General features: G+C 49.0%; 3 protein-coding genes across 6 annotated transcripts in view; 2 read left to right on the forward strand and 1 right to left on the reverse strand.

Annotated features, from left to right (window-relative positions):
* The window catches only part of LOC121595251 (zinc finger protein ush), a 132,713-nt gene extending 126,684 nt beyond the window's left edge, over window positions 1-6,029 (forward strand). For 3 of the 4 annotated variants that reach the window (XM_041919090.1, XM_041919089.1, XM_041919088.1), the window contains 6 exons: window positions 1,422-1,793; window positions 1,864-2,944; window positions 3,899-4,134; window positions 4,200-4,524; window positions 4,599-4,777; window positions 4,852-6,029. In XM_041919090.1, coding sequence (XP_041775024.1) covers window positions 1,422-1,793; window positions 1,864-2,944; window positions 3,899-4,134; window positions 4,200-4,524; window positions 4,599-4,777; window positions 4,852-5,452 — 2,794 coding nt within the window. In that variant the 3' untranslated portion in view covers window positions 5,453-6,029. Of the gene's footprint in view, window positions 1-1,421; window positions 1,794-1,863; window positions 2,945-3,898; window positions 4,135-4,199; window positions 4,525-4,598; window positions 4,778-4,851 lie in introns of those variants that run through there. The other variant, XM_041919091.1, reaches the window with a different exon arrangement.
* Window positions 6,030-9,416: 3,387 nt separating this feature from the next.
* On the reverse strand, window positions 9,417-12,433 carry LOC121595252 (probable RNA polymerase II nuclear localization protein SLC7A6OS). The gene is made up of 5 exons (XM_041919093.1): window positions 12,316-12,433; window positions 11,888-12,237; window positions 11,277-11,779; window positions 10,400-10,599; window positions 9,417-10,311 (listed from the first exon to the last, which is right to left on the reverse strand). The coding sequence occupies exons 2-5, from the start codon at window positions 12,062-12,064 to the stop codon at window positions 10,034-10,036; spliced, it is 1,158 nt and encodes a 385-aa protein (XP_041775027.1). The 5' UTR covers window positions 12,065-12,237; window positions 12,316-12,433; the 3' UTR covers window positions 9,417-10,033.
* Window positions 12,434-14,545: 2,112 nt separating this feature from the next.
* Window positions 14,546-17,287, forward strand: LOC121597007 (zinc finger protein 2 homolog). The gene is made up of 2 exons (XM_041922453.1): window positions 14,546-14,636; window positions 14,694-17,287. The coding sequence occupies exon 2, from the start codon at window positions 14,894-14,896 to the stop codon at window positions 17,045-17,047; it is 2,154 nt and encodes a 717-aa protein (XP_041778387.1). The 5' UTR covers window positions 14,546-14,636; window positions 14,694-14,893; the 3' UTR covers window positions 17,048-17,287.
* The last annotated feature ends 47 nt before the right edge of the window (window positions 17,288-17,334 follow it).

The raw sequence follows: 17,334 nt of genomic DNA on the forward strand, positions 1-17,334 counted from the left end.
AGCAGTTTCTGCATTAGCTTGGGATCAATCCGGAAAAGACTAGTAGATCAGTTCCAAGAATGTGATAAGGTTTCACGATCGGCATGGATTCAGGATCTCGTTCAACACTGTAATGGGCGTGAGACCATGCGTTCAGGTTCGGTTTCAGAAACTGCTCAGATTCGTGATCAGTTCCAGGATCTTCTAGACCTTCCTATGTGGGGTCATGATTAGTTTCAACACGGGTATGAATTCAGAATTAGTTATAGGACTGATCAATTCCAAGACTTCTATGGGTTTGGGATCAGTTCCAAGAGTAGGATGAGGTCAATGTGGCACGATTTGTGTGTGCATACGATCAAATCCAGGACCGGTATAGGTTAGGGATCATTTCCAGTTCCAGTTCCAGAGTGTGTCGATGTAAGGATTAGTTACAGGATTGGTATAGATCTGAATCTAATTCTAGGACTTTTATGGTTATGGGATCGGTTGTAGGGCTGGTACAGAACAGAGTTCCAGGACTGAGTTCCAGCACCCAAATAACCCCGGGATCAGTTTCAGGACCGTAATGGATTCAGGATTGGGGACGGTTCCGTGGTACAGTCGTCAACTCGAACGACTCAATAACATGCTCGTCATGGGTTAAGTAATGAATTAAGTAATGAATAAAGTCTCGAAAGCCTGTATAGGCCGGCATGTCCGCGTAGGACGTTACGCCAAATTGAATAAGAATGGATTCGGGACTAATTCCAAGACTAGTATGGGTTCAAGATGAGCTCCAAGAGAGGATTGGGATCAGAATCGGGACCAGTATGACCAATTTCAAGACTCGAATAGGATTAGCATTTGAGGATTCTGGACCCATACAGGTTCAGCAATTAATATTGGATGGTGAAATCATTTCCAGTATCGGTATGGGAACAGATAAGGCTCATGAACTATAATAAGTACAGGATCAGTTGCAAGAGCAAACAATGGATAAAATAAGGACCATGACTAGTGTGGTTTCAGGGTCAGTTAGAAAACAAATTAAGAGTTCGGCATTAGTTGCAATGAATGGGAACTAGAATGGGATTGTCATTGGAGTTCAAGGTTACCTTTAAATGCTATTGCATTATATCATGGCTAAATTATAGAATGAGATGAAAAAGATGAAAATGGAGTTCAAAATTTTGTTAATTTTTAAACTTACATAGAAATTTTGATTCATATCTCAATGATCATCGGATCGGGAAAATCACTTTCAATTTACAATCCAATGCAATTTGCTATTTTGAATGCTAATTATAACGATTATAACGATTATTCAATTCATCGCGCATTGCGGATTGCATACTGTCAGGCGGAAAAAAAACAAACCCGCTTCGCTTCAACGCGCACACGCAGCTCATTCTAATTCCGTTTCCCCCCATTTTTTTTTCTGATTGTCTATCCAATTATAGCTCATCGCTCGCACCAGGCGTGGCCAATCCCGAGTCGGCTTGTTTCATCCTACAGAACGGCAGCCTGCAGCCAATTGCGATGTCGCTCGCGTCCCAGGTGCAAGCCGTTACGGCCGCCATCGTGCCGAGCGGGTTCGAAGGGCTGATCGGATCGCCCGGTGGTCCAGGAGCAACGCGGCCAGGAATAAGCAGCGGCAACCAGCAGCAGACGCACCAACAGCCCGCCCAGCCACCTTCCCGCGGACCCACGCCGAACATATCGAACAGTAGCGACAACAATAGCGTACACAGCGGCTCCGGTGGTGGAGGGCCAGCTTCCGGCACCGGGGAAGTACTGAAAGCGATCAACAAGCGAGAAAACTCCGCCAACAGGTAAGAATGGTCGCCCCGGTGTCTGACAAAATTGAAGCTAAATGTTCCTTTCCTTCCCTTCGCTCCACAGAGATGCTCCGACCGGTTCCACACCGTTGGATCTTTCCGTGCGTCGCCTCTCGCCCGGTGCCATCGGTAGCTTAAGTTTGCGCGAACGATCGCTCTCGCTGTCGTCCGCCGTCTCCGCCGACCCGCGGCTCGACTTTGACAGTCTGATGGAGGGCAAGGAGAATCTGTCCGTGAGCGGCGACTCGCTCACACCGGAACAGATCGTCTGTGCGCCGTCCCTTCCGGGCAGTCCGCCGCTAACTCCTTCCCCGAAGCGTCGCTCTAACAGTCCCCGGGGAGGTGGTGGTGGCGGCGGTGGTGTCCCTCCTCCCGTCTCTAACGCCACAACAGCGGCGGCTGTAGCGGCTGCTGCTCATGCGGCTGCCGCCGCCGGTCAACACGGACTCGGCGGCCCGGTCGGAGGCTTATCCCTCTCCCCGCTAACGCTCCAGCAGCAACTGATGCGGCCGCTACTCCCGGCGGACATTGCCCTGCGTCTCTCGGCCGTCGGTGATCCGGCCGTCAATCTGAACCTCAACATCCTGCCCAACACTCACCCGCTGCTGACGAAGCAAAGCGTCGAGCTGGCCCTGCGGCTCTCCTCGTCCGCCGGTGTCCCTGTCGGCGACGGGGGACTAGCGAAGCCACAGATTTCTCCCCTGCTGAACAGCATCTCGCCGACGGGGTCAGTGGGCGGCGGGGGACCAGCCGCTGCCGTACTGGCGGCTGCCGCCCAAACACCACAAATCTTCGTCAAACAGGGCGACTCCAAGTGCAAGGAGTGTAACATTGTGTTCTGCAAGTACGAGAACTATCTCGCCCACAAGAAGCACTACTGCTCCGCCCGCAACCAGGACGGCGGTGGCGATGGGGACCTGCCCAAGGTTAGTCCACCGATATCACCGCAAGCGATGGGTGGTGGTGGTGGTGGTGCTGGAGGTGGTGGAGTATCGTCGGGAGGCAGTCCGGCCATTGGTGTAGGAGCGGTTGCGTACCAGCAGCTGATCTGTGCGGCGTGCGGCATCAAGTTTACGTCGTTGGATAATCTCAGCGCGCATCAGATGTACTACTGCCCGAAGCGTATCGATGCCACGCTGCCAGTGGTAAGTGTGCAGGCGTAGAACTTAGGGATGGAAATTTACTTAAAAGTAACGAAATATATGTGGTTGCTTTTTCGTGAGTTGTTAGTTATCAGGAACTGGTCATCGGATTCGAATAGATGGTTTTATTTAAAGTAACTAGCTGAAAAAAAACTATGATTTCAATCGAATCCCAACCGAAATCGAAAATTGATTTCCAATCGAATCGAAATTGAATATCGGATATCGGATATCAATCGAATGGCAATCAAATCTCAAAAAAAAAATCAATAATATCCCATATTATCCCAATTAGAAACTAATAGTATCCTTATAGAATCCTTATTGAAGCCTTGTAGAATATCAATTGAATCTCACTCAGATGTACAATCGATTCCTGATAGAATCCTAATTGATAATGATCCCCAACCCAATCGAATATCACTTGAATCCCACTCAAATCTCAATCGTATCCCGGTCGAATCCTGAACGAATATCCATCGAATCTCAATCTTAATCCAACCCAATCTCAATCGAATCGCAATCGAAACTTCATCAAATCCCTATGACATCCTAATCCCAATCGAATCTCAACCAAACTCCAATCTAATAAAATTCCAATCCCAAACTAACATCTCGTGCATCCCTATAGAATTCCAATTGAATCCCTATAGATTCTAATTCGAATCCTATTTTGTTCCTAATCGAATTCCTATTGAAACGCAAACGAATCCCAATCCTTTCTCAATGCAATCTTAATCGAATCCATATCAAATGCAATTCTTAATCGAATCTAAATCAAATTCCAATAGAATCACAAACAAATTCGAATCGAATCCTCATTCGGATCCGTTTATATTCCAAAACCCGACAAACAGGATCAGGTTCGAGTCGAATCTTGTCTAGAAATAGAATCCTGAAGTCGAATTGTTAGAAACTAGCTAATAATCACCTCCACTTTCCCACCCCACCTTCCAGAGCGCCACAACAACGACGGTGGTACCAGCGCAACCGCACAAGGAACGCTGCTCCAAGTGCAAAAGCATGCACGAGCCGGGCCAACCGTGCACGGTGGCCGGGCACGGCGCCTACAAGTGTCCGATCTGTGAGGTCATCAGCCCGAACTCGACCGAGGCACGGCGCCACATGGATACGCACGGTGGAGTGAAAGCCTTTCGCTGCACGATCTGCCGGTACAAGGGCAACACGTTACGGTAAGCAGCGCATGCCCAAGGAGTCTCTTTAAATAAATATCTAATTGAACTGTTCCCTCTCACAGCGGCATGCGCACCCACATCCGGATGCACTTTGACAAGAAGACGAGCGAATTCAATGAGGAAAACTTTATCACCTGCATACTGGAGGAGGACGGTATTGAGATACCGCCGGCGGGGGCACAAAATGCAGCCGCCATGGCCGCAGCCGCTGCAGCCGCCGCCGCCCATGCACTCGCCTCGCAGAAGAGTTTTGCGCCACCGCCACCCTCGGAAGCGGACGGGGTGGCACGCATCTCACCACCAACGGCCGGCAATGGGCAATCGTTGCAATCGGTGCGGCACCACTGTGAGTTTTGCCCGTACAGCTCAAGCTATCGCGTGAATGTGGTAAGTTTGGGCGGAGCCTCTACCGTGCGAAAAAAACAGATTGTTAAATCTAAAAAAAATTTATCCTTTGGCAGGCCAAACATATCAAGCACGTGCACGGCCGGGACGGGCCTTCGCCCGGTAGTTCGCCCCTGATCGGCGAGGGAGGTGAATCGCTGCTGTACAACGGTACCGGACCGGTGGCAGGAGACTCGGGCAGCGTCATCGCACGGCCACCGATCGCCGTCACGCCCGGGCTGACCATGGCCAATAGGTAAAGACGACAAAAGCACCCGTTAAAGCCGCTCAAATCTCTAACAAAACTCTTTCCCCCATTTTCCCCCCCAGTCAAGTGATCAAAACGGAACCAAAGGACGAAGCGGGCCACGCGCCCAGCCCGGACGCACCGGACGCGCTCGACATCAACGTGGACATCGTGCTGGAGGAGCCGGCGATCAAGAGCGAAGTGTTCGATCCGCACATGCCGTCGCTCAACTCCCCGCTCACTTCGCCGGTCACTCCTTCTCCTCCTGCTGCTGCTGCTGCTGCTGCGGCTCCGGCAGCAGTGCCATCGACCACCGTGAAACAGAAATCTCATCCTAGCACCGCCGCCAGCTCACCAGGGGGCCGGACGGAGCATGGCATTAAAACGCCGTCACCGCCGGTAGAAGTGTCGGCCGGTGGTTCGCCCCAGCTGCCACCCGGGCCCAAGTACTGCGACACGTGTGATATTACCTTCAACTACACCAACACGTACATTGCGCACAAAAAGTTCTACTGCAAGGCGGCAGTGGCAGCAGCGGCGGCGGCGGCAGCGGCAGGGACAGCAAGTGCATCCGCCGGGTCCGGCGTAGGTCGGCGCAGTGCATCCGCTTCACCGAGCCGGGCAGCATCGACCAGCCCGGCCGTCACCGTGGCCGTTAATCGGGCGACGGAAACGTCCGTTTAAGGAAGGGTTGATCGAGCATTATCATGTGTATACGGTTTAAGTTTAGTCAGAAGTACAGAAGGCAGTGTGCGAGTGAGAGTGAGAAAAAGAGAGAGACACTTACCCATAGGAGGTCTCGCTCGATCGTTCTCGCTCGCTGCTGCCGGACGGTTCCTTAAAGGAAGTAGTACATTTCCCAGGAAATAAAAACGGGCAAACGTGTGTTGTATGTAAAGCCGGAATCTAACTGGTATCGAGGGTTTTTGTAGGCAAAATAGGGAGGGAGGGAAACGACAGTTTTTTCGACTAAAAAATTATTCCCACTGGACTTACGCATGACATCCTCGTAGAAAGGCGTAGAGAGGAATGTTTCCAAAACGCGAAATAGTTGCGCTAAATTCTGCTCAAAATATCCAATTAGAAACAAAACAAAAAACGCGCACCAGCACCGAACGTTTATTTAAATGAATCAATTTAAGCTTGTTGTTTTCTGTTGAGATACTTCGAAATCCTTCTCTAAATCTCTCTCACCGCTCACCCTCTTAAAATTCTTCTCCTTCTCTTCTAGTGCGAAACTATAGAACGGGGGACAATTGTGTAGTTCAATTAATTAATTAATGCCTCCCCGGAATTGTTTTTAAGCGCCCAACTTTAAGCGAAGTACCATTAAAGCCTGAGTTTACCAAAGTGTTTATCGTTTATCGTCGTACGTGTATAGTTTTGTGTGTTGTAAAGCAAACGCACAAACGAATCCCCACTATCAGATAACTGTGTGTATATATAGGGAAACAGGATCAAAAGTACTGTTTAGCGCGCCATCATTATATGTTAAGCGGAGCTGATTTGTTTTTAATTGCTAAATATGCATTTAAAAGCGCGTAACAGCCGTAAAGTAGCCGTGATCGCACTGGGTCGCGTGTAGTCTGCAGGGGAACCCGGGGGGAGATTAGTGTAAATGTTAAATGTACACAGTAAACGAATAAACGACAACAAATTATAAGGCTGGATTTAAAACAACACAAACCCCTATTACTTACTTAAAATGAGCCTTTTTTCTGTGCAATCGATGCGCATCGTCCTGTGTCGCTAATGCGCGCCCTTCTCCAAACCATCGGTCTCCCGCCCCTGACTGTTCTTACCAGAGCTGCAACCTGATATCTGAAGCTGAGATATTTAATCTGGCAACATCACCCGTGGTGGTGTAGCTCGTTTTAGTGTGTGTTGTTGTGTATTTCCTAAAGCTCTCGAACGGAATTTCGAAATAAAATGTAATGTAAGCCCATTTAACAGTAACCGCAGTGGCGCAGCCATCCTTCACAGCCATATACATGGGAACGGGAATCAGGCGGCAATGTGTACAGTACAGCCAAGCCGCATATTATTAAAAAAAAACACTTCATCCACTGAAAAGGAGGGGAGAGATACTGAAAGAGAAATTGAATGTGATGATATCAATCAAATAAACATATACCGCATACTAAAACAGCGCATAAAGCTTTGGAGAGAAGGAGAAAAGAGAAGCGAAAGAATGTGTAAATAACAATTAAAAGTGAATATCAACTAAAGCAAACAAACAAAAACAGTAAAACACTTTCTCAATGTGTGTCTTGGTATGTGTGTTTGTGCGTGCAAAAAGAAAAGGTAAAATTATGCACGAGCATAGCAACAACAAAAAAATAGTCATTAACTTTATGCAACACACAAAATTGGGGTAAAATTGGGAGAAAACTTACAGAGCGCAGACACACACACAGCATACGAACCTTAATAGCAGAAGCGGAAATTGACAATAACATATTTATTCACTACTTCATCGTGGTAGGCGATGGATGGCTACGTGCCACCCCACGGCGTGCTGATTACGAGGCGGATGATGACGCGCGTGCTCCTCGTGGTGCGCACGTGGAGTGCGCACAGAGGTAAGCAGATCTGTAGTAATCGTTAGCGTTTAGTGTGAAAGCAGTTGGTAGTAGTTGTAGCACACGCAAAATAAAACCGAAATAATCCCAAAACTAATGAACTTACAAGCGAGCACATGCATTAATGGTATGATTGGAGCGGGATGAAAGGGAACCACTTCTCTTAGCCAGCGCCAAGGGAATGCCTCTTTTGCTCTCTACAAACCCAACTTCTGATAGACCCCTTATCCTCAGTAGCAGAATGTTTAAGGAAAACTGTCGAGGAAATTCCACAACCCTCGCCAAACGCAAGGTCACCCCCCACTTAATGGAAGTTAAAATAAACCCCCCATTTTTCTCGGAGATTGAAAAATAAAACGCTACACTAAGTATGTGGATTAAACAGAATTCAATAACAAATTCGAGTGTTGTTTCATTTTCAGCTTTTATCATCCGAAAAAGCAACCCAACTAGGGCGCCATCCATCAATTGCGTAACGCTTGTAGGGGTGGGAGCGGGTGTTGGCAAACGTTACGATTTGTTACATGGGGATGTTTAGCATTTGATGCGTAACGCAAAGTATTTGCTTTATTCGAAGAACAAATGAGTAATATGTAAACGTTAATTCGTTTTCTTGACTTAACAACCTTCGCGGTTATGCTAGCCTGAAACGGATTTCGCTACTTTTTATGTACCACTCCACTACCACTCCAATAGTCCGCCATTGCTAGGGGGCCGGTTCATACCAACGTCGGTTTCTTTAAACGTTGCAGTTAGTTACGCAAATTTGCAATTTTTATGTTACGTAAGTGATGGATGACGCCTTACGATACTTTGACCTACGCTAGTGGCATTTCGATTGATCGCAGCATCCCTCAAACGGAGCGGAAGGAGTGAGAGACAGGATACACACTCCGCTCGTCGTCTTTCCTCACATAATGAAATACGCTTCTGATAGTGATGAAGTGAAGAACATTGCAAACGGCGCTAAGGATCCGATCATCAGAACCTATTTGAATTGGTCTGCTGTATGGGAAAACTTTTCATTATGTAAAATATAATATAATTTATCTTGTTTCATTCAAAACATTGTGAATGTACCACAATAAAGTTAACAAAAAAGAGAAAAAAAATCATAAAGCATCTGATTTTGTCCAGTAAAATAATCTATTGGAGGGGTGGGAGGGCAGCTTAATCTGTTGCGTAATTTTTGAGAGGAGGTTTCTTCCAACGTTACATTTTATTACACTAGGGGAGGAGGGGATCGAACATTTCAATCAATTATTTATGGATATAAATATAAATGGATCCGTTATAAATGGATGACACCTATTGTGGCCATTTTTCGTAGCACACCAACGTGTTATCAGAAGCCACGCCCAAAACAGTGTGATAAGCTATCACATTGAGTTATCAGTAAGGCGAGTTCAGAGATGCATAACATACACACGAAAGCAAAACGTGAGAACTTCCCGTTTCTTCCGGGTGTGTTATGTGTAAGCAAACGTGCAGCTTCTGATATGTTCATACTCACCAGTCCCTTCGTAAAGTAAATTATTAAAGTTGTACCCATTTTCATTCGAAGAATTGAAACGAATATGTGGGATAATAAACAAAAACTGTTGTCCCCCACTAACCATAGCTAGCAAGGTTTGTCTGAATTATAGTACGAGTTAGATTAATTGAATTACACATCTACCCGTGTGGAATGTGACTTTGCTTTACCTTGCTGTTGACCAACTGAAATCATGGAAATGATTAAAATTGAACACTTGACGAGCAAGGGGGGGGAAGATGTGTGAAAGGCTGTTAGAAACGAGATTTGAACGCGAGTACGGAGAAACGTCTGTTTCCTTCGGCACTCACGCAACACACAGCGCCATTCTACCTTCCACCCGTGAGTGCCGCACCGTAAGCATAAAAGCCACAACCAAATAACAGTGCTGAGCGCGTGTTGAGTGCCACACGCACTATTGAGTGGCGTTCGGGTTTCGTTGAGTGACTGTGTGCATTTAAAAATATGTTTCTCTTTCTGTTGTTGTGTGCTTTTTGTTCCACCACCAGGAATCGCTGTTTCAAGGGTGTTGTTTTTCTTGAAAGCGAATGGAATGGGGTGAACCATATTGTCCGAATGATCTACCTTGTGACGTTTGTTTGTACTTTCCAAAGCATGAGGAATAAGGGAATATGTGTGTAGAGAGGTGAGAGTCCCCCCCCCCCCCCACAACACAAGTCCCTGGGGGCTTAGGAAAGGGAACTAACAAGGTTAAAGTTATGGAATTTAGAGGAAAATTTGATAAAGCATGCAGCAAAGTAGGAGAAGGAGGTGTGTGAGGGAAGAAGATATAACACACTCTTGAATATTTTTTTGAGGTAAAGGTTGGGGGGAAATATTTATATTTTACATGCAAGACACATTAGTCTTTACAAGAGAAATAGGAAACACACGGAATCACTCTCTTATTTTGAGAACACATAATAAATGCAGCACATATTCAAAGAATACAAGCGACGAGATCTGAACTGTCGATCGTTTGAATGGAAAGTGAGCACGCTAGCACTATGATGGACAGCATGATTCTTCCTCCCCCGGCACGGAGCATACAAACTATGCGGCGCCGGCCGGTAGCACCCCCTCAACATCACCATGAGTTACTACCACCCTTCATTCCCACCGTACACACACTCACACACGCAACGGCATTTAATCGTACAGATTCAAATCCTCCGTGCTAGAGCTGCTGCTGCTACTGCCCGCTGCTTGATCACGTTTCTCTTCGCGCAAGATGCGTGCCTTGTAGCGCGCATAGGCCGTCCCGTACCGTCGCACATCCTCCCGATTGATGCCCTCCGCCTCGCTGTCCGAATCGTCCTCCTCGTCCGTGTACAGTACCCCATCGTGCCGTGGGTAAGCGAAGCCGTCCTCCTCGTTCTCGTCGTACCGCACGTAGTCCTCATCCGAGGATAGTTCCCGTTCTCCATCTACCAATCAATACAAAAAAAACACATAATTACATGGCCAACCTAGTTGCAAAAGACACACACACACACAAGGGATTGGGCATCATACCTAAATCGAGATCCTCCACCGCCCGCACCATATCGTCCTCGCCCACACTGGCACCGTCCGCCAGACCGTCCTCGTCCTCGTCCGGGTAGTCGTTGCGCCAGTCGTTCTCCGCGTTCGAGTCTTCCGAATCCGCGTCGCTCGAATCGTCCGAATCGAGACCCCGGTGGCACGCGTACAGTGGATCGTCGCACACCATGACGCTGTAAACGGGCAGAGCGGTTTTGGGCAGCACACGCCAAAAAGAGGAATCATTAGTTAGCCGACAACAGTGACCGCCCAAACGTGGGAGAGAGACAGAGAGAGAGAGAGAAGCAAAACTCAACAAAACAAACAAAGAAACGACCAACTAAGGAATGAATCAGAGACACCGTACACATGGGATAAATTACTGGATGAAGCAACACAGACGGAGGCCGATTTGCGAACCCACCGGCGCACGGAGGCGCGCGAGCGAAACACACAAACACGGCCGTTCCGCTGTGGCCCTCTCCCTTTAGAGTATATTTTTATCAGCGAAAGTTGTTTGTAAATGTTGTAATCCGGGGGCGTTGTGTTCTTTTTCTTTTGTTCTAATTCTTACAACTAACTATCCGTAATCAGTAAATGAGGGGAAAATGGGAGATAGAGAGAGAGAGAGAGAGATAGAAAGGACAAAAGCGTTAGCGCCTGGTACTAGCAAAACTGTGCCCTGCGACAATCACCACTCCCTCCCGCCCTCCGATGATGGTAGTGGTGACGAACACACACGCCGAGCCGATCCTCTCCTAGGCCATTACACTATGTCTAGTTGGTAGTGTGTGTTGTCCGGCAGTGTGCTGTGGCCGGCATTTAAATGAACGAGTAGAATGCAAAGTACGCGTCTTCTATCAGCACCAACCTGAGATCGTCCAGATTGTCGGTGTAGTACGGGATGTGCGTTACATTCTGGCTCGCGTCGGCCACGTACAGATCGTACACGTAGTGTACGCCGTTCTCGTAAAAGTAGGGCATCTGGTCTTCCGGCAGCGCCGCAGTCCCGTTGCCCATCGCCGAATGAACGATATCGGGCGTTACCCCTGACAACGCGGGCAGACTACTATGTTGTTGTGGTGGTACTTCTGCTGCTGCTGCCGCTCCAGTGCCTTCCCCCAGACGGGCCACTTCCCGCTCGACGTCAACGATCGTGGTCGTGAGCGGTAGCGCATTGTTGTCGCTCGGTTCGCTCGGTTCCACGTTCGTGATGGAGCGCGTACAGTTGACGATCTTGAATCGGCTGTTCTGTGCGGTCTGTTTCGTGGCCAGCCGGTTGCGCGAGGTAATGTTGGGCCGGTGCACCCGGGACAGGGCATCTTTCGCTTGATCTTTGTGTATGTTTTGTATGTGCGACGCGATACCTTCAGCCTGTGGTGCGGTGGGTAGGAGGGGAGGGGAAAGAAGCACGAAATAGATTACACTCAAGCATGTCGATAAACGTTGCAAGGGCAAAAGCAAAGCCCACAACAGTCTTACCTTTGTGAATGTGCCAGCAAACTTTAGAATCGTCGAAGTGCCTGCCGCCGCCCCGTTTGCATTGGGGTCTTCTTCGCCTGCCGTCGCACCGTCCACACGCTGCCGCTTGCAGTTCAGCACAAATGCGTTCAGCGGATCTTCATCCACGCGTCTCTTCAGTCGTATCACGGTTGCCATACCGTTGCTTCTGCTCGTTATTCTGCTGGCCGCTGGTTGTTGCGTGGAGTAGAGCACTTTTTTGTATGCCAAAAGCACGGATGGATGCTGCAGCAAAACGGGCAACTTTTGCAGGTTAGGAAAAAATACAGCCTGCAAGGGCACTGCTGCTTCGCCTCTTCCTTTCGAGCACGCTGTGAAGGTTTACGGAAAGATTGTACTGTGTGCTTTTACGCAACTATCTTAACAAAAAGCAAATGCACTTTACTTACATGGGTGGATTAAATGCAAAATATTTTTCTGACCAATTGTGCAGCAAACAAAGAGGCAGACGAAGACACAGACTGAAAGAGACGCGTTTTTGTTGACAGCGCTGGGCAGCGAATGACAGTTGGGCAGCAGGGTTGCGTGCAAGGTGACCAGAGCTACCGAACCTAAAAGCCTATTGTTAAATACTGATTAAATTTTTTAGAGTCCATACCGATAAGTGATGGGAAAAATGGATTTTTCGTCGGAATCGATTCCTACTAGCTTCGAAGTTTTCTACAATCGGCTCCGGAATTGATTTGGGCTTCGGAAACGGACTCGGTTCCAGAATCGGAATCGGGCCCGGAATCGAAAACGGCTCTGAAATCGGAATTGGATCCGAAATCAGAATCAGTTTCGAAATCGGAGCCAGTTTAAGAATAGGCGTTTGGGTCCAACGTATTGATAGTCGCAAAAATCCAAATTTACTTGGAAACAATCCATCATCATCATCGATCCATTAATTGGCTACTTTCCCAAAACATGGAGGAAATCTTGGATGGTTCCTATTTACAAAAAGGGCGACAGGACAGATGCCATCAACTACCGGGGTATTACATCTTTGTGTGCCATTGCCAAGGTGTTCGAACTAGTGATATACAAACATCTGCTACATGCATGCCGCAGCTACCTAAGCCCGTATCAACATGGATTCGTGCCAAAAAAGTCGACTACCACGAACCTGGTTGAATTTGTAACCTATTGCACTAATCAAATTGATGCCGGAGCTCAAGTCGATGCAATTTATACAGATCTGAAAGCAGCATTCGACTCTCTTCCGCACGCAATTCTTCTCGCTAAACTCGACAAGCTAGGAGTTCCCAGCTCGCTCGTACAGTGGCTTAAGTCTTACCTAACTAATCGCACATACACCGTGAAAATTGATAAGCACATGTCCAAAGAAATAGTCAGCAGCTCGGGTGTGCCACAAGGAAGCAATATTGGCCCGCTTCTCTTCATATTGTTTATCAACGATGTTACCCTGGCTTTACCTCCCGACAGTATCAGTCTGTTTGCCGACGACGCAAAAATTTTCTCGCCTATTCACAACACAGGCGATTGTACATTCCTGCAAGACTGCATCGAAATTTTCTGTTCGTGGTGCAAGCGTAATGGACTGACTATCTGCATCGAGAAATGCTACTGTGTGTCTTTTAGTCGATGCAGGAGCCCAGTGACTGGGACCTACTTCATGGACGGCACTGCAGTTAATCGACAGAATCATGCCAAAGACCTGGGCGTTCTGCTTGACTCTAGTTTGAACTTTAAACAGCATATCGATGACGTTGTAGCCAGAGGAAATCAATTACTTGGCGTGGTTATCCGGACAACTAATGAATTCCGTAACCCCATGTGCATTAAAGCTGTGTACAACTGCATCGTTCGTTCGGTTCTGGAATATTCGTGCGTAGTCTGGAGCCCAACTACCGCTTCTTCAATTGCTCGACTTGAGGCGATTCAACGTAAGCTCACGAGATATGCCCTACGCCTACTTCCCTGGCAGGATCGCAATAATCTTCCTCCGTATGCTGCGCGGTGCCGTCTTCTAGGCCTTGAACCTCTTTCGGTTAGAAGACGCAATGCACAGTGCTCTTTCATCGCTGGATTGCTAAATGGCTCTATCGACTCATCGCCTTTGTTGCATCGAGTCGATATCTATGCACCATCCCGAACACTTAGGTCTAGAGAAACTCTACGGCTCGCTCAACCCCGTTCCAGTGCTGGTCGGTCTGACCCTATGTTCCGCATGTCGGCTGTCTTCAACACTGTCTCGGATTGCTTCGACTTCGATATCTCAACTCAGTGCTTCAAGGAACGTCTCCGGCTTTTGCCGTGGCCGCAGTGAATTGCGATGTAAATCTTATTTTTGCTATGTATTTTTTTTTTTCTCAATTGAACTGTTACATCTTAATTAGGCCATACGGCCCGTTGAAGATTAAATAAATAATAATAATAATTAAGATTCTAGGATTGATTTCCCTTCCTTAACTTCTTATTTACCCATTCCGGAGGTAATTTCAATTCTCGACTCAATTCTGTTTCCGTTCCCGGTGCAAATTGCGATTTCCAGGTCAATTTAGATTCCGGAACAAACTCTGATTCAGGAATCGATTCTTGATTCGGAATCGACTCCGGAGCCTATAACCGTCTGAATAATCTGGCCACCCTGTTCGGCACACGCTTCTGTGTGCAGCTGTCACCAATATCGCAATGCGCGCACGTAAACAAACATTTTGTGTGTGCGGGGATACCCACGTCGTGCTGTCTACGTTTCGCCCGTGTTCTGGTAAAAACCAACCAAAACTCCAGCAAACCTCATCCCGCAATTCTTATCTGTTTCTAGAGCATTTGGGGGTAAAGGAAAACCCGAACTCAGCACCACAGATGGCGTGCTACACAGTGAGCTAGAGGCGTGTGTGCGTCGTTATCGGGCAACCGAGACAACCGAGATTAGTGTTGGTGCATCATCGCACATGTGAACCCGCAGCAAACCACCGCACACGGATTAGGGGGTAACCGGATTCCACATCCACCACTCACACCATGGACCACATCCTGATCGAGCCGGACTGCTACAAGGTGTGCCGGATCTGCATGGAAAGCTGCGAGGACGACTGTGTGTGCGTGTACGACGAGTTCGAGGACGTGCTGCTGAGCGACGTGATCCGAGAGTGTGCCCGGGTTGAGATCCGCAAGAACGATGCGCTGCCTCGCAACGCTTGCCGGAACTGTGCCGAGTATCTGATCATCGCGTACCACATCATACAGAAGTGTCGCGATTCGGACGTGACGCTACGGTCCATCTTTAAGCACGAGCTAAACTTGCACCGCGAAGAGCGCAAACCGAACGCGTCGTCGGTGGTCGGGTTGCGTGCGGACGATATGGACCCGTCCGGCTACGAGTTCCTGCTAGCGAACGGGTACGACGCCATGATCTTGGAGGGTGAAGGTATGCTGCTGGAGAACGCGGACTGTGACTTTACTGCACCGAGCGATGAGAAGGCTGACAGCGTTCAGGAGGAAAGTTTCGCGGACACGCCTATCGAGCAGCAGCAACCACCACCAGTGTCCGGCATGGAACAATCGCGCCAAGAATATCAGCATTCCGAGCTAACCCCCCAACTGGAGGACGAGCAAAACAAACCGGTACTGTCAAGCGAAGACATCGAGCTGATTCTGGAGTACGAAGAAAAGGCACTTGCAGCGCGGCGCCTGGTTACGGGTGAAACGGTTCACGAGTCGAGCGAAACCACCGAAGAGGACGGATCGTGCAACGAGCAGAAGAAGTGTTGCGGCTGCCGGAAGCTGTTCAGCAGCGAACAAAGCTTACGGGAGCACTGCCAAACGGTCCATCTGCCGGTGGAATCGTCCGTATCGGATGGACCGGCCAGCGAGAGTAAACCGATCCGCTGCCCGGTGTGCTTTAAACGGTTCAGCTCGCGGCAATTGCTGAAAGAGCACGAACGCTCCGTCAACCGGAAGTATGTGTGTGCGCAGTGCGGCAAGCGTTTCATGACGCAAGCCAACCTGGACACCCACACCAAATGCCACAAAAACAAGGAAACGTACAAATGTTGCGGCTGCCGGATGGATTTCGAGCAGGAGCTCGATCTGCTCGTTCACTCGCAAAACGTGCACCGGCTGGAGCGGTCGGTCGATCCGGACAAACCGTTCGAGTGTGACACGTGCTATCGGCGCTACCCGACGCGCAAATCGCTCGCCACCCACAAACGCCAGATCCGCCAGTTCCAGTGCCCGCTGTGCGGTGCCATGTTTATGAAGCAGCTCTTCTTGCAGCTGCACCACGAGCGCGCTCACCAGCAGGAGGCGCAGGAGAAGCGTCGCCGGTGCTGTGGCGGTTGCCGCGAGGTGTTCGAGAATGCGGCCGCCCTGCGCGCCCACTCCGAGCGGGTGCACAAACCGGCCGACGGGTCGGCCGGCTCCGGCACGGACGACGGCAAACCGTTCGAGTGTAACGTGTGCCGGAAGCGGTTCGCGTCGATCTTTTTCCTACTTCAGCATCAGCAGAAGGTGGCGCGCGAAAAGTGCTACCCGTGCACCGTGTGTGGCCGCACGTTTGGGCGTGCGCACGATCTGTCCAACCACGAGACGACCCACTCGAACGAGATGCCGTTTGAGTGTAGCGTTTGCAGCCGACGGTTCAAGAACAAGCTGTACCTGAAGAACCATCTTAAGCTGCACGCGAGCAGTGCCAAGGAGCAGGTGTGCGTCGAGTGCGGCAAAGCGTTTCGCACGAAGGACCTGCTCAAGACGCACCTCATCAGCCACTCGCAGGTGCGCAAGTACGCTTGCACCGTGTGTCCGGCGACGTTCAAGCGGTTGCAGTGTTTGAAAATTCACACCCGCGTACATACGCGCGAGAAAGCGTTCGAATGTGCGGTTTGCCGCAAGCGGTACGTGCAATCGTCGGATTTGAAGCGACACATGCGCACGCACAATCCGGGCGACGAGGGGAAACCGTTCCAGTGTGAGTACTGTTTGAGGCGGTACCCGCGCAAGGACTATCTGAAGGTGCACATTCGCAAGCAGCATTTGGAAAAGACGGCGGAGCATCATCACCAGCAGGAAGGGATGCACGCAGCGGAAGCAGTCGGCGGCATCGGTAGTGACGATGGGAATGGATCGTTCGAACGCAACGATCCACCGAATGAGATGAGCGATTTCATGGACTGTTGACGATCGCTTGCAAACGGCTCGTTAAAGCGCGTTTGCAAGTAATTGCTGTACGTAGAACGTATATATTGTACAAAGTAGAGAAATGGGGAGGGTGCACGTGCAAACAGAGGGCGCATTTGTGTACCATCTTCCAAACACCCAACTGCCATTGTAATACAAATCCCCACTTTTTACCTCAGGATTTTGAATCTGTACACCAGAATCCCAGTTTAAACGGTGCGACAAGACAAACACACAACGATTTTAATAAACATGTTGCACTATTTTTTATAACCAAACGCGTCTTT

Source organism: Anopheles merus, chromosome 3R (assembly GCF_017562075.2).
Source record: "Anopheles merus strain MAF chromosome 3R, AmerM5.1, whole genome shotgun sequence".
NCBI lineage: Eukaryota > Metazoa > Arthropoda > Insecta > Diptera > Culicidae > Anopheles > Anopheles merus.

Bases quoted from the DNA above. Each gene is read 5' to 3' on its own strand.
- LOC121595252 (XM_041919093.1), bottom strand. From the start codon at position 12,064: ATGGCAACCGTGATACGACTGAAGAGACGCGTGGATGAAGATCCGCTG. The intron at 11,780-11,887 runs GTAAGACTGTTG...ACCGCACCACAG, and splicing joins TTGCTGGCACATTCACAAAG to GCTGAAGGTATCGCGTCGCA. The intron at 10,600-11,276 runs GTTGGTGCTGAT...GCCCGTTTACAG, and splicing joins GACAATCTGGACGATCTCAG to CGTCATGGTGTGCGACGATC.
- LOC121597007 (XM_041922453.1), top strand. From the start codon at position 14,894: ATGGACCACATCCTGATCGAGCCGGACTGCTACAAGGTGTGCCGGATC.